Source organism: Cavia porcellus, unplaced genomic scaffold, assembly GCF_034190915.1.
Source record: "Cavia porcellus strain 051 isolate PalLab524CR breed Dunkin Hartley unplaced genomic scaffold, mCavPor4.1 scaffold_6, whole genome shotgun sequence".
Taxonomy (NCBI): Eukaryota; Metazoa; Chordata; class Mammalia; order Rodentia; family Caviidae; genus Cavia; species Cavia porcellus.
In genome coordinates this window covers 68,308,385-68,325,618 of record NW_026947489.1, presented here as the reverse complement: position 1 = coordinate 68,325,618, position 17,234 = coordinate 68,308,385, and the positions used below count along the sequence as shown (strand labels likewise).

Sequence of the window (17,234 nt, the reverse complement as noted above, 5' to 3'; positions counted from 1 at the left end):
AAATTTTGTTGAACTGCCCAAGGCCACGCTAATCTTTAATTATCCCGCTAATGTCTGTCTCCCCCAGGTAGCCTTTTACACCTGCAGTTACTGCAGTGCGCTGGTTTAAAACAGCTTGCAGATTTCCTGACAGTATTAATGGAGCTTTTGCAAATTGATTTGGGGAGATTAGGTGGAGAGGAGCTGGTGTGACTTGATGTGATGCCCATTCTAAGCGGCTCAGCGCCTCCTGTCCTTGATCCCTGCCCAGGGCAGGAGGAAAGAGCACGGATCAGAGGATGAGGGTTCCAGGCCTGGCTCTCACAGGGAGCTGTGACTTTGGGCCTGCCACTGCCTTGCTATTCATCTTCTTCAAAATGAGCGGGTTGGTTTTGTCTAGACTCATCAGAAGGTCTCTCCTGGCTTCATCACTTTGATCCAAGGCAGCAGAAGAGCTCTCTTTAGAGCCAGCTGGTCTCCTCCTTCCTTGTCTCCCTTACTCATTTATTCGCCCCCTACCCACAGCCTCCATGAGGCTCTGCAGCACACTGGGTCTGATATGAATTTGCTGCTCTGGTTGGCACATATTGCCATGATCAGGAAAATCCTGTGGCCTAGACCAGAACAAGACCCACAGTAGGGGGAGGACCAGAAACATCCCACAATGGGGCAAAAAGAAAATTGGTCTTGGGTGCTCTGATCAGCACTGGCTGGAATGGCTGTGTGACCTAGGGCAAGTCACTTTCTGTTTCTGATTGTCAGTTGCCTTCTCCAGAAAACATGGAAAGGATGATAATCCTGTTTTGCCTGCCTAGGGAACAGCTAAAAAGAATGTGATTAGTGAGCCACAGGATCTTTGGCTCCGATTAAAGGACTGTTCTGCCCACCTCTGAGAAGTACAGCCAAGGTACAGCTCTCTGGAGGCCTTGGCTGAAATCTCCACTGACTTCTCATAAATGACAGTGGCCTCAGAGCTTTTTCAGGATTCCCAGGCAGACAGGCAAGGTAGGGATACAGGACCAGAGTGGGGAAACAGAATCAGAGCCAAAAATAAAAGGCCAGGTGTCTGCCCTGTGCACTAACAGGGTCCTTGGGAGAGATCTGCATTCTGAATCCTCTTCACAAAACCATCCCACTGCAGAAAGCTAGAGATCCATCCTGATCCCAGTACCCCAAGGATTTGGGGGGAAATGCCCTAGCCCCATCCTTCATGGGCAGACATCAGGACTCCTGGCTCCCTACACTCAAAATGCATTCCTCTCAGCAGGACCGCCTCTGTGTCACTGTCTTGTCCCTCTAGCTTCTAGCTCTTTCGGGTGGGCTCCTCTCTCCTGCACCCACTGCAGCCTCTGTCTTCTCTCTAATAGACTGGTTAACTCCAGCCTCCTGAATCTCACCAGTGCCACTGCCCTGACTCCAGGTCCTCTTTGGCTGTGACTCACCAGAATCACCCTACCATCCAGAAAAGCTTTACGGGCCTCTGTTTTATTCTAAAAATAAGTTTTCAATTAAAGTCAAGAAGTAGGAGAGAATACTGCCTCGGGCACGCAGCCCCCTCTCCAAGGCTTCCTCAACAGATGGTTTGCAGCATTTTTAATTAATGAGAGATGCTGCAGATGGGGGCCCTTACTAGGCTGCAGCAAAGTGTAGCGGCCAGGGAGGGGTAGATGAGCCTAGCCCCTCAGCTGCCCGATGCCTGAGCAGGGAAAGGGAGCCCTGCCCTTCAGCAGTGCACCCAACCTAGCATGGGGCACCTGGGTCAGCTGCGGCTGGCTCTGAGAATGAGAAAGTCACTGGATTTTCTGTCCTGCATCAGACATAGGAAGGAAGGTAACGGAACACAAGCTGCTTTGTACAAAGCAAATGGGCCTCAAGGGCCTTGAAGGCCTTGCTTTGGGCTTTCCTGTGACTCTCTTTCCCCAAGTATCTACCTTTAGCAAATCTTACAATCTCTCCAAAGCTTAGTGTCCTCATGGGGGAGATTAAGGACTGGAGAATCATAAACCTACAGGCCTTTTAAGGATGGTAAAATCCATGCAGCTCAACCCTCAGGGTGCACCCCCCCCCCTTACCAAACTCTTCCACCAACAGCGGGGTTGGTCTCTAAACCCAGGGGCTTTACTAACTCCCAAGATACACCAAAGCTGACGTCAGCTCTGTTAGAAAACATATCTTAGAAAAAAATGACCTCTGCATCCCTGAGTTAATTATGAAAGGCCTGAAGATTAGGAGGAGTCAATGTATACAAAGTTGCTTTGAAAGCTGAATGGAAATGTCTTGAATTACCAGAGCAGGCAATCTGGCATCCTAGTTCTTGCTATTGAAGCCCACCAGGTAGAAACCAACTCCCCACCTCTGTCCCATCTCTGAGTTCATCTCCTCCTCCTGAGGCTTTCACTTATCTCTCCAAAAGGGAATCATGACTGGAGAGTGAGTCTCTAGGTCAATGTTAAGCAGCCACTCACTCCATCATGCAAAGCCCCAAATCAGGATGGCACTGTGCTATGTATGTATGTATCCCTGACTGTTGTGTTTTGAAATTTTGTTTTCTTTTTCTTTTTAATTTTTTGGGGGGTTTTTTTCTCACTGAAATAAAAAGAATTTGGAGAGGAAAAAAAGCCTCAAATCATCTACTGTGTGCCAGGAGCTGCTACAGGTACTGAGGACTCCACTGTGGGTAGAAAGCATCTTCCAGTTTGGTTTAGGGGAGATAATGATAGATAAACCCAGCCTTTTATTTCATCTCAGTAGTGATGAGTGATCTGAATAAAAATAGAGTGAAAGTTACAGAACTTGGAAGTTGAAGGGGCTACTAAAAAAAGAATGAATGAAAAAAGAGAAAGTGTGCGTACATTGAGGGTGGTAAACTGTACAAGGGCCTAAGCACTAGTGGCTTAGCCTGAGGGAAAAGCCAGGGCAAATCCTCAAGACAGAAGGAGCTGAGCAGGAGCAGCAGGAGGGGGCCAGCGGGCCTGGGGCAAAGGAACAGGGGTGGGGAGGGTGAGAGATGAAGCTGGAGAAAGCACAGGATGTAGGGCCTCACAGGCCACAGCGATGCGTGGGGTCTGGGGACACAGAGGCCCTTCCTGGCCAGCGCACTCCCCCTGCACCCAGCCCCCTCCAGAACCTATGCTCTGCTGCTGCCCGGGGTTCTGCAGGGATTAGGGGTGGCAAATTGTCTGTTGCCCACCCAGGAGTGAGGTGAGGAGGGGGTAGAAGTGCTTTGTTATTCATACAAGACAAAAAACAGGAATTCTGCAGAATGGCCAGAAAAGATAAAATGTAAATAAGCAATTGCCTTAAAGAAGATGCCAGATAATAAAAACAATAACAACTAACAGCTATGTGCCAGGCGCTATTCTTAAAACTTCACCTCTTCACCTTCCCAACAACCCTACCAAATAGGCATGATTGTGAGCTGTGTTTTATAAAAAAGGAAACTGAGGCACAGAAAGTTAGGTAACTTAATCAGAGAGTCAACCTGTAAAGTGGCAGAGCTGAGACTCAAACAGACTGGCTTGAGTCTACACTGGTAGCCAGGCTGGAAGGATGCTCAAGATGGGAGCCTGGACCAAGAGCACTCAAAAGCAGCGGGCGAGCAGAGGCGGAGAGGAAGCTCAAGAGGGAAGAATGCATTTTGTCCTGCTTCTGCCTGTAAAATTCAGCGATCCTGCAAACAACTTGGTGAAGAATGCGATATATCCAACTTGTAGATGAAAACACAGAGCCCAAGAGGTTAAGGCGCCTTGCTGGAAAGTGAAAAGAACATTCAAATACAAAGTTTGCTGGGCTCCAAATCCCTTGCTCTTTAACTCATCTAAAGGCCCACATGGGCTCCTATTTAGAGGCAGGCACTGAGGTAAGTATTCAAACATGGGAAAAGATCCCAAGAGTGTCACCTACATCCTAATCACAGACTCACAAGGAATAATCTTTGTGTGTGTGTCTTTTTGAGACAGGGTCTCACTATGCAGTTCAGACTAGCCTTGAGCTCACTTTGTAGCCCAGGCTGGTCTCGAACTTGCAACGAGCCTCCTGCCTCAGTCTCCCGAGTGCTGGGATTACAGGCGTGAGCCACCACGGCCAGCTCATGGAATAATCATTTTATTCCCTGCTAAAGGATGTGAGTGAGCAGGAACAGGAGAGGGGGCATTCACCAGCTCCCATTCTGTGCATCTCACTCTTTGTGTGTGATCATCAGCTCAGTGGGACGAGTGTGACCAAGATGCCTTGACTCACTCAGCCCCATTTTTCCCTACTGCCACAGCATGAGAAAGCCAGCTTTTATTGCCCGTGCCCTAGCCAAAAAGTACATTTAAAGCCTCTGTGGCAATTAAGGGTCGCCATAGGCTAAGTTCTGGCTGATAAAATGCAAGAGGAAGTCAGTGTGGGGGACCTCTGGAAAAGCACCTTAAAGCAAGGGAGACCACTGAGGTGAGTCTATTCTCCTTGTTTCTCCTCCTGGTACTCAATGATGATGGCAGAGGAGCCAGTGTGGGTCATAAAGGCAACCTTGAGGGTGAAAATCACATGCTCAGAGTAGTGGAACAACAGAAGTTAGGAGCCTAAGCCCCAGATGGTATGAGAAAGCCTAAATCCTGATCTGTTCCCCAAACAGGAAAGAGCTACACTCCTGTACTGCTTTTTGTTAGTATTGCACTTGGGCTCAGTCCCTGGCAGTCAAGTGCATGTCTTAACTGATACGTAGTTATACCACCACCCCCACTTGGAAACCAAGGCTAACAGGCTACCTAAATTCCACCATTAAGGGAAAGAAACAGAATTCAAACTTGAATCTTTCTGGTTCCATAAAGTTATGATCCTTCCATTGGTTTAAAAAGAAAAAAAAAGCTTTTGGGCAATTCCTTCTCAGGATGCCTCAAGGGCACAGGCATTGCAGAAGAGTTCTCAACAGCTGACACCTTCTGTAGCCTTGCTCTTGATTCAAGAGAGTCACATCACAGCAGATTACTGTCCTCCTAACCCAAGTGCTGCTGTAGGCAAGTCAGCATCTCTCCCGCCTCCAGAGTACCAGGTTCTTTTCACAATCCAGGAGAAAGTCCTATAAATTCATTTTCATGCAAATTTGATGATGTACCTCTTTATCAGGAATACTCCTATCTATAAATTCCTTAGAACTTTCTAAAGACTGAATCATGCTGTCTAGAAATAGTTTTATTTCTTTGTCTTGCCTGATGGCACCAGCTGACATCTTTAGGATTACGCTGAACTGAAGAGGTCGCAGTGAGCATCTTCACTTTCTTCTTGATCTTGGCTGGAAAGCATTCAGGCTTTCACCTTTGCATATGAGGTTTCCCTTAGTTGTGTCATCATTGTTTGTTGTTGTTGTTGTTGTTTTGCTTCATAAATGCCTTATATCTAGTTTTAAAAGTTTCCTTCCACTCTAAATTCATATCACAATTTTTTTAATGTTTCTTGTGTGTATATTGGGACAGTTGTGTGGGTTTTGTCCTCTATTCAATTAATATATTAATTGTTTAGTTGATTGACTAGGGGATGTTATATCAACTCTGCATTCCTGGCATAAATCCCTTGGTCAATCTGTACCACTTTATTTGTAGGATATTGTTGGTTTGCTAGAATTTTATGAAAGACTTTTGCTCTGATACTCTCTCAGCTGTCAAGACTATAGTACTTTTTATGTCAGAGATCCCCAAGGCCACCTCCAGGTCCAGCGATCCACTAGCCAGATTAGGACTCAGCATAGAGTCACACTCTACAATGCTCTGTGGTCTATTGCAGAGAAAGGATACAAAGCAAACCCAGCAAAGGAAAAGGCACATGGAATGAGCACAGAAGAAACCAAGTGCAGTCTTCCAAGGGTCCTCTCTCAGTGGAGTCAACGGAATGTTCTTAATTCCTCCTGCAATAGCCATGACACGTGTAAAGTGATGCCAACAAGGAAACTCATTAGAAACCCGTGCCCATGGTCTTTATTAGCAGTGTGTCACACAGGAACTCCTTGCCTTCCATGTACCCAAATTCCAGGCTCCCAAAAGGAAAGTAAGTGTTCTGCATAAGCCATATTGTCTGACAGCTGAGATACAATGAGACACTCTAGACACTTAGCAGCTGGGCTAGTAGGAACACTCCCCAAATCCAAATTCTCGGATCTTTCAAAAGACAGACATTGGGCCTGCTATGACTCCTTTCCACACACTTGTCTTTAAAAACAAACAAAAATGCTCAAAAAGTAGATGATGTTTACTAAAATAGAATCAAATACTAATAGCAGGAATATAACTCAATGGCACAGCACCTACCCAGCAAACGTGAGGTCATGAGTTGGATCCCCTGTACCAAAAAAAATTAAAAATCTAATGTTAGAATTTGAGCCTTATGAGATAGAAAAGTTTTTCAAGATATTCTTGGTACCTTGAAAAGCATATCCTTTAGCTTACCCATGTGTATGGGCAGGTTAAGCTCACATCTCCAGAAAGTTTAATTTGGAGTGACAGAAAGGGGTTCTCAGTTCATGTCACACAGTGCTTAAATAAAAAAACATTTCCCCTGCACTCTGGAGAAAAAATGGCTTTCCAGGTCTTGAATCCTTTCAACAACTTAGTCCCCAAAACTATACAAGTTTCAGCAGTGATATTCTGGGGCGGAGTGTGAGAGAATGCCAAGGGGGAAACAAGGAAGCAAACAACCAACACACCCTTCCAGCACCTTCTCTAACTCCATCCTATTTTGCAGCTAAAGAAGCATTAGTTCTTTTTCCTTCACCTCAGGAGCCAGAAGCTTGCAAGGTTATTGTCACTAATTGATTTTTCTCTATTTATATTAAAAACTTCACAGTCAACCCTTCTCTGATACACACGATTGATGATAATAAAGATAGGAATAGCAGCCAGATGTGGTGGCACGTGCCTGTAATCCAGCACTTGGGAGGCTGAGGGAAGAGGATCTGGGTGTTTAAGACCAGACTGGGCAATGAAGTGAGCTCAAGGCCAACCTAACTGCATAGGGAGATCTTGTCTCAAAAAAGACTGAAAAAAAAAAAAATAGTAATAGCTAAACAGCACAAAGAGTGGACTGAGCACTGTAGGAAGCAATTTATGGTATATATTAAGTCAGCAATCCTGCAGCACAGGCTCGACATTACTTCTCTTTTACAGAATGGGGGATGAGGAAACTGGGGTTAAGTAACTGCTTCAGGTTGTATACTGAAAGCAGAGACACTATGACTCCCAACACACACATACACACACCCCACATACCATGGTTCCAGAGCCAGCACCCTTAGCCACCAGCTCAGACACTGCACAGAGACAACTCCGTGACAGACAGGGTGTCCACTACTGTCCTCCCCACCGGATGGCCCATTGCATTCTCCAGCTGGATCGGTTTGTAGGGTAAAAAAGAGTATTTTTGAAACTGAAATTCAGTGAAGACAAAGAACTAAGTCATCTAAACAATGATGCACCCACAAATGGGCCAACTTTTGAAGTTAGCTTTCTTCAGAGGTCAGACCTATGAAAATGCAGGGTCATTTTTGGCTGTCACCAGGAACGAATCTCATACAATGGATAGATCGATCAAGAATGATGAGGGGCTGGGGATTTAGCTCAGCGGCATAAGTGCCTGCCTTGCAAGTAGGCAGTCGTGAGTTCAATCCCTGGTACCGATAAAAAAAGAAAAAGACCAAAAAAAAAGAATGATGAATGGTGACACCCATGTGGCAGAGCATCCTGCCCCTCATATACAGTTCGAGGGCTACAGACAAAATACACTAGGAAAGGTCCTTTTATTTTGTTTTATTTTTTGGAAAGGTCCTTTTAAACTCAACTGTTTGCAGAGCCTTACCTCATGCACCTTGAATGTTTGTGAAGCACGTACCAGACAACCATATGGCCCAAAGTTTTGCTGAAGTCCTGTGTCTATATTTATCTCTGAGGCATGCTTTGGTGGAGCCAGATTCAGGCCTGCAGGCTATTTGTCTAACAAGACAGTTGGTTGCATACTGGTCCAAGGAGTGAGCAGACATAGGGCTATGCCAACTAACTCTCGGACTAAGCAATTGGAAAATACTGAGGAAATCGCAAAAGGACAGCAACTGTGGTCATTTTTGTGTTTATTGTTTTTGTGTTTATTGTGACTGTCATTAGCTCAGATCTGTATTGAGAAGGATTGTGCTGGACAGGGAGAAGATGCTAAGTCAAGGCCACAAGAATATTATTCTTGTCATCTCTGGGCTGCAGCACTCTGGTACTTCTATTTTCTCTCTGTCCTCAACCTTAATGTCCCTGAGAAAAGACCCAACTCTGATCCCCAAGTCTCCTTTTTAAAGCAGGGCCATACTTATGTTTTTCACTAGAGCCAACCAAACATTATTGTTCAGTCTCATCTTTGTCACTTTCCTCTACAGGTGCTTCTCAACTTAGGATGGAGTTACATCCAGATAGCCCATCCTAAGTTGAAAATATCATAAGTGAAGTACATTTAATATACCTAGCAAACCCAAAGCATAGCAACACTGTGCAGTGGAGTACAGGTGCCTTTCCTTTATGATGGGGTGGATGGGTAGGAGCTGTGGTCCCCTAGTGCTGTCTGTCATGGCCAGACAGTACTATGCTGCATATCACTAGCCTGGGAGAAGACCAAAATTAAAACTTGAAAGTCAAAAAATTGTAAGTTGAACCATCGTATGTCAGGAACCATGTGTACAAGCCTACATGTTTGCCCAGGAAAAGTATGACTGAAGATTAAATCTAATTCATGGAGCACTTGATTTCCCCATTGGTAATCTTAAAGACCACCACCTAGAACAGAATGAAGAAAATAAGACTATTTTCAGAGTCACTGGGGATGCCCTTAATGATTGTATCACTGTTCCCCTAGATCTCCTTGACAATTATATAGGCAGCTGTAAAGGAAGAGTGAATGGATTGTAACAAGGCCTTAATATCTTTAGATATTAAACTGAATTATGTTCAAGAGCCAACCCCCTGGGATAGCAGTGGTACTATGGGAGGCGGGAGTGTAGTAATGTATGACTATGAGACAGGATCAAAACATAAAGCAATAGTGATGGCACCAATAAAGTGACTGCAAAGAAATAGTTATTGTTATGGGAAGGATTGTTAAAAAGGATAGGTAACAAACAAACAGTTAAGAGAATGGCAGGCGGTGATAACAGTTCTTGGCTTGTGATACTTTAACTGAAACCAGGAGATTTATGAAACAATCTTAGAATAAAGTCTATTTTATTTTTAAGGGAACCATCATGCATTTTTATGTACTTACAAGTTGGACACACACCAAAAGGTAGGAAAATTAAACAACTTGCATTACAAATAGATGGGTCTGGCAGTTCTCGCACATAATAGATTTGGCTAATGAGGACCTCCCTCCACCTTATCACCAATTTATAAATGAATGCTGAAGAAAAGAGATAGCTCACAATGAGATACCATTTCAGCCCTATTGCAATGTATATCATCAAAAAGTAATGACTGTTGGCAAAGTTGCAGAAAAAATTAGAACTCTTGTACTTTACTTATGGGTATTTAAAAATGTATGGCAAAGTCTCCAAAAATTAAAAATAGAGTTATCATATGATCTATCAATTCCAATGTAGGTATAAATTCAAAAGAAGTAGAAGCAGGGAACTTACTCTGCTCAGGGATGTTACAAGAAACTAAAGCCTTAAGTCTAAAAAGCAATGATAAAAACAGGTCTCATGTACTAAAAATTACCAGTAAGCATGCAAACTGGTATAATCCCCATGAAGAGGAATTTGGAAAGACTTATGAAAATAACAAAGTATGTACCAGCAGGAAACAGTGGCATAACATTTGCAAAGGGCTGAGATAAACAACAGTTAACTTGGAATTCTCCACCCAGGTAAGTTACCACACTGTAATAAGTAGCAGGAAAAATCTTCTGAGAAAAGCAAAATTAGAGTATTACTGCCAGATCTAAACTAAAAGGATTAAGGATATGCAGCAGTACGGAAGGAAGTGAAGCCAGAAGGTAGAAGACAATTTCAAGAAAAAAGAGTAATGAGCAAAGAAATGAGTACACATGGGGTGGAAAATCTAAACAGGAATTCACTTTATAAAATAAACATAATTATTATGACTAACTCAGGAGATTTAAAGCCAAGGTGAAACTAAATGTTGGTAAGAACACCTGTCAAACAGGGGAGAGCTGGGGTGCAGCTTAGTGGTAAGTGACTTTCCTGGTATGTGCAATGCCCTGGGTTCAAAGCCCAGCAGTGGAGAGGGGAGCCCCGAGGGCAGGATGACAAAGGTATTTTAAACATTTTAAGAGTTTTTAAAGAGGATCAGAGAGTAATTGACTATAATTAAGCAAGTTAAATACTTGAAATTTACCCTATGTAATAAAAATAGGATATATCATTTTCAAAGCAGAAAAGGGTAACAGACAAAATTTTATTGATCCAACAGAAAGTATCAAAAGGAAAGAAAGCATTAAAAAAAAGAACGGCAAACAGAAAACATTACAATTATGGGGTAGAAATGAAGTCTATGTAATAATAATCATAAAAAATTCACCAGTTAAAAGATGTTGCCCAACTAATTTTTTTGTTTATTTGAGATAAGGTCTTGTTTACAGTTTGGCAGCCTTTGAACACACTGTGTAGCCCAGTCTGGCCTTCAACTTGTGTAGAACCTCCTGCCTCAGCCTCCCAAGTGCTGGAACGATAGGCATATGCCACCACATCTGGCTTAAATTTTTAAAAATAGAATCTGATTTGGGAAGGTGGGGGCAGGAGGACTGCAAGTTTAAGACCAGCCTAGGCAATTTAGCAACTCAGCAAGACCCCGTCTCAAATTTAAAAAGGATTGGGGCCAGGCGTGGTAGCTCATGCCTGTAATCCCAGCACTCCGGAGGCTGAGGCAGGAGGATCATTCCGGAGGCTGAGACAGGAGGATCATGGTGAGTTTGACACCAGCCTAGGCTACAAAGTCAGCTCAAGGCCAGCCTGAATTGCACAGCGAGACCCTGTCTCAAAAAGATAAAAAAAATAAATAAATAAAAAATAAAAAGGGTTGGGATTGTAGCTCAATGCAAAGGCTCTGGGTTCAATGCTCAGCACCACACCACCGCCACATAAGAAGTGCAACTACCTTGAGATCACCGATCTATAGAATCCATACCACATAGGGACAAAGAGCCCTCGGAGCATCGGACATCAGACCTGAGGATGAAGAAGCCATTGGGGGAAGCGGAGAGATGCAGAGCTGCCAAGATGGTGGAATGCAGATTATAGAATCTAAGTGGCAAGTAGTGTTTGTTGTACAATTTTTAGCTTTTATAAAAGAGAAAAATTTGAAATTTTTCATTATAAAATTTTGGATGACAAAGATATCATTTTGAAAAGGGATTCTCCAGATTCTTACAGAAGAATCACTAGATCCTTCTGTAAGATACCACATGGAGCAGAGATGGAGCCCCAGCCCTGTCTACCCAAACTCCTGACCCAGGAAAAAAGAGCACTTAAGCCTGTGAGCCCAGGGCTCTAGATAACAGAAATTCTCTAAGTAAACCTCTTTTACTTTTTGTCAATAAGAATAACAATAACTATAAATAGGCTGTTTTTAAGAGATACAACACAACAAAGCAAGAGATGAGAAAAGGTATGTTAGAAAAACAGTAACCCTTTCCAACAGCCCCACCAAAATAGAGAGTTAGCAGGGCTAGAGTAACATAAAACAAGATGAAAAAAGTTTTAAAAAAAAAATTAATAGAGAAAGTATCATTTCATAAAGAATTTCTATAAAAACACATATTATCAAATCAGACTCAGAAAATTTGAAGAAAATGTAATCAGTAGTCAAAAATCTTGCCTTCTGGGGCTGGGGATTTAGCTCAGCAGCATAAGGGCCTGCCTTGCAAGCAGGCAGTCGTGAGTTTGATCCCTGGTACCGAAAAAAAGGAAAAAGACAAAAAAAAAAAAAAATCTTGCCTTCTCATTTAAAAAACTATTAGACCCAGGTCAGGCATTGTGGTTTGTAATTCCAGCATTCTGGGATCCTGAGAAGAAAAATCACAAATTCAATCCCTTGTCTCAAAATAAAAAAATTAAAAAGTGTTGTGGATGTAGTCTAGTGAAATTCCCAGGGCTGCAGAAAATAAAAGTATAAAGAATTTAAATTTTCTTTAAAAAGTACTAGGCCCAGACCAAGGTGTCAAGAAATAGGTAACACAAGCTTACTGCCTCAAACTGTTACAAAGAAAAAAAACAAAGACCCAGGTATGATTGCACACACCTGTAATCCCATAACTCAGGAAGCTAAGCAGGAGGATCTTCATAAATTCAAGGCCAGCCTGGGCTACACAGAGAGTGCTTGTCTCAAAAAAAGGAGTAACTCAACAACTCATTTTGTGAGGGTACTATGTCACTGACAGCAAAATTAGACAAGAATAGCAGAACAGTAAAATGGACACATTACAAACTCTAAATATTAGAATCGAGTCCAGCAATGAATGCAAGGTTAATCTCATACTTCATCAAATCTAAAACATTTGTTGATTTTTTCAATGCATCACTACTCTTTATACTAAGAAAGAAAAATACTGTCACTTTAACAACGACATACTGTTTTATCACTTGTACATTTTATACCTACTGAAGGAGCTTTTTAAACCTATATATGCAGATTTTTATCCTATATAATTTTTATGCATCCATTACAAGACAAACATAAATGAAATAAATAAGATACCCTTAAAACTTCACACTCGGAGTCCACCTCCTCTAAATGACTGCTCAGCTCAGAGTTTTTGATACTCATTTCTTACCAGCAAGAAGTGGTAATGCATCCTTTCACAGAAGTCTCTATTATTGTCTCCAACATTTTCTTCTAAGACATTGATGCATATCTTAAAAGTTCAGGTGCTAAATTTTCACTTAATTTACCGGAAGACAACACCAGAAAGGTTTCAGACAACAACTAAGATTCATATTCCTTCCTCAAATGGCTTTTGTCTAAAATACTAAGGGGCAACAGTGACCAAGGTTAGGCAAGAGCAATTAGAAGATGCTGTGTGCTGTAAAATATATTCTAATTACAGAAAAGCTAAAATGTGAAAAATATGTATCTCAGAATCAATGGACATGGCATGTCAAATCAAGTTGGCTTTATCTAGAGAATGCCAGACTAGTTTAACATTCTAAAGAACTATTAAAAGTAGGTCACCATATTAACACATTAGAGGAAAACATCCCCATGAATGCAGAAAGCACTTGATAAAATTCAGCAGTCATAATTTTAAAAAGAAATCTACTGGGCATGGAGGCACACATTTATAATTTCAGCTCTTGGGAGGCTGAGGCAGGAGAAGCACTGTGAGTTCAAGGCCAGCCTGGGCTACATAATAACTGTCTCAAACAGCTACAAAAAATAAAAAATGAAACCTTGGCAAAACAGAAATAAAAAGGAACAGACTTAATCTCACATAGCTACCTGCCAACATTTCACAGCCAAAAGAGAGGGGAGTGGAGAGGAGAAAGGAAAGGAACAAAAGAGGAAGGAATTAGAAAAATGCTCTTAAGGCAGAAACAAAATAAAAGATGATTGCTTATCTATAATAATATACTAAAGGGCTTAGCCAGATCAATAAAATAAGAAAATATTAGAGACAGTACAAGAGCTGGAAAAGAGAAGAAAAATCTACACTATTGTTATTCTTAGATAACTTGATCATCAACTTAGATATTTCAAAATAATCTACAACTATCACACTGATAAGAAAATTGTGGAATACAAGAGCCAATTTTTTTAAATTCCTTAAAGGAATTGCAGTGTGGCAATAAATACTTTAAAAGTCTAACTTTCATAGAGGGTCCTATTCATAAAAACTTCTAAAACAAGGTATACAACCAAAAATATAATGCATTTTTATGGAAAATATTTAAATATTTATTCAAACAAGACATTTATTAATTTTAAAACTGATACACATAGGAAGATATAAATTATGTCAGTAAATCATTTCTAGCTGAAATGTATTATACAATCATTACAATTCCATTCAAAATATATGATTTGATAAGCAGATTATAAAATATATATGGAAGAAGGAAAATATTACATCTAGGAAGAGTCAAATCGATTCTGAAGAAAAAAAAGAAAAGATGGAGACAGGAGGACTCACCCTACCAGGCATCATGAATTTTTCTAAAGTTTTAAGAATTAAAACAGAATAGTATTAATGTGATGACAATCTGCTGGAGAACAGAACAAAATGCTTAAATCAGAAACTAATCCAAATAAAGAAAATTTGATCAACCCAATGGAATGCAACAGACCTACAGTATATAGTAAAGCAGAGGCTTAAAAAGGAAATGTTTGTTTATAAGAAAAATATTTTAAAGAATTACTACAATAATCTGAAGGATAACTACACAATAAAATATCACATAAGTCCACACTGTAGCATAATTATTAACTTGGAAAGATGTTGACAATATATTATGTGACAAAACAGGCTATAAAATTAAAGTTTTTCAACTAAGACATTAAATGTTTAAAACAATCTTCTATACACACAAATAGGCCAAAGTTCCATTATGCACCTACAATATTTTAATCTCTTATCAACTCTGATGAAAAACTAACCAAAGAGTACAGTAAATTAACTCCAGAGTTTTGAACAATAAAGTCACCATTATAATGCTTAAACTTTCAAATACAATTCTTTTTTTGTTTGTTTGTTTTGCTTTTGTCTTTTTCCTTTTTATTGGTACCAGGGATCAAACTCACGACTGCCTGCTTGCAAGGCAGGTGCTTATGCCGCTGAGCTAAATCCCCAGCCCTCAAATACAATTCTTTTATAAAGCCCAAAACAATTACAGGCTTTCCCCATTCAACGATAGGCTTCTATTCCTGAGTTAGGTCATTAAATGAATTGGTCACTAAATGAAGAATTGTATATAAAATGTACATTAGAGTATTCAGAACAAATAAATGGTCGAAGGAAATGCCAGTTTGATGACTTTGCTTTTATTTGCATAATGCTTACATGCAGTACTATAATATATAACAGAACATAAAACTATAGTACTGTACTATATTGTACAATCAGCAAAAATTGCAATACTGTATAAACAAGGTATACTGTACCCCTACCCTCTATAGACAAGATGTACTGAACTGTACAAAAAGCTCCCACAAGTCATAAGCCCAAACAGCATGTCTCAGTCGTAAATCTGAACAGTTGTTAAACAGGTAGTTCGTTAAACAAGGAATACCTGTGTATCCCAGAGTTGACACTAACAATCTGCACCTTTCCAGATGGGACTACCGCTCCATTTAGTCAGAGAGCTATCAAAGCACTGTGGCCAGGGTTGTTAAGCATGTACAGAATCGTATCTACCAAAGATCCAGGTAAAATATAATAAACTATACACTAAACAACTAGGTGTTGTAAATTAATACACCCAAAGCTACATTCATATGATGATGCCATATTTATAAGGGAAAGAGTGGTAGCAAGAAGTTACTTGAGGGCTTTTGAGAGAAAAATAAAACATTTTGTCTCACTACATTAATATCCTTTGGAAAACTGTAACCTGACTTGGGTGCTCTACAACCTGTACTCCATATATGATTAACAAAAAGTTTTCCAGAAAGCTGAAGAATCGTAACAGATTTCATGAAAAAAGCAAAGGCATACAGTACAAGGTGAGAAGTTAAAGACTCTAAGGAAAAATATTTCCATTATTATTCCTTTATCCTGAAAATATGTATTGTGTTCTTTATATACCGTGATGAAATATTTTTGAAACCAAAGAGATAAACTGCCTTTATTTTGTAAAAGTTAAGACTGGATCAGGCTATACAACAGCAATTGGATGTAAGGTGCACTAAATCTTGTCTTCTAGAAGAGCTGATTTTGAATTCAATCACCCTTTGAGTGAAGTCATCCCTGCTCGCATAATTTCATCAACCAGGAGAATGTTGGTGGCAATCACTGTGCTAAAGAACAAGAGGAGAGTGAGTGAAACCTGCTAACCCTTGCTTGTCTTTTCCCCCAGCAATTTTCTGCTATAAACGGTACTTTTTTTCTTCAGTTATGTTGGTATGAGATTTTATGAGACAAATCTATTATAAGTACAAACATCATCACTTGTATTACAATTTCAACTCCTTTGTTGATAAGGTGGAAACATGATTTATATTCCAGAAAATTGAGGTTATTTTGAATCACACCATTTTATTTTCCTCACTATACAAGTGGCACTATTTCAGCAGCTGGCACTTTCCCTGTCCCATCAAATCAACAGTTACACTGACCATTCCTATAACTTATACTGCTGCAATTAAAATACACAATGGGCATAAAATAACAGAAACTAGTCTTAATAACTGGACACTACATCTTTTTATACACTGGGCATGTTTTCCACTGCAGGATGACAAAAAATAATAGGAAAATTTAATGCATCAATTATTCCCTAAAGATATTTCTTTGTGTATTACTTCCAGCTTACCAAGAGTGAAGAAGTTGTTTTTTCACACAATAGTTATCCCAGATTCCTGCATCTTCTGCTAACATTGGTTCTCCTGAAAAGTAAAAATGTATACCATTTTATACTGACGTCCTGATACATTCTTTCAATGTTTATTGGTATAATCTAACAATATTTAATAATTACCCATAGTAGTTTTGTCAAAATCATCAATGTTCCCTATCTCACCACAGTAGAATCCTAAGTCCTCAGAATAGCCCATATGTCCCTGAGTGATCTTTCTAATACGACTCTGTCTCCCTTTCCTTCTCAAAGCATCACATGCTGATTTTTCCCCAGCTGTCCTCTCTCCCTTGAATACTTATTCCCGGTTCCCCTACATGGCCAACATCTTTATTTCCTTTCACTGTTTAGTAGATGTCTTCTCAGTGAGGTCTACTCTGTCTAATCTCTAAGTTACGAACCTCCCAACCCATCCCCTTAAGACTTCCCGATCATCCTTATACTGCTTTTTTATCCTTTTCATCAAATTTACAGCTTCCTCAAATGCTAAAGACACTTACTTATTAAAGTTATTATTTAGTGCCTGTTGTCCTGCACTGTAACAGAAGCTCACAGAGGCAAGTATTTTATTTTGTTTTGTATGAAAACCACCAAGCATATAAGTTCTCGATAACTGTTTCTTACATGAATATTTTAAGAGATTCAAAAGTAAACTACAATCACCAAGTCACTCAAATCCCTAAGCACCTTACTGTAAGATCTGGATGACTGAAGAATAACCTCTTTC

General features: G+C 40.4%; 1 protein-coding gene across 6 annotated transcripts in view; it reads right to left on the bottom strand.

Moving 5' to 3' along the window:
* Positions 1 to 14,953: 14,953 nt before the first annotated feature.
* Positions 14,954 to 17,234, bottom strand: part of Cct6b (chaperonin containing TCP1 subunit 6B) — a 64,078-nt gene continuing 61,797 nt past the window's right edge. For all 6 annotated transcript variants that reach the window (XM_063250951.1, XM_063250953.1, XM_063250950.1 and 3 more), the window contains 2 exons: positions 16,466 to 16,538; positions 14,954 to 15,950 (listed from right to left, as the gene is read on the bottom strand). In XM_063250951.1, the coding sequence (XP_063107021.1) occupies positions 15,878 to 15,950; positions 16,466 to 16,538 (146 nt within the window). In that variant the 3' untranslated portion in view covers positions 14,954 to 15,877. The remainder of the gene's footprint in view (positions 15,951 to 16,465; positions 16,539 to 17,234) is intronic.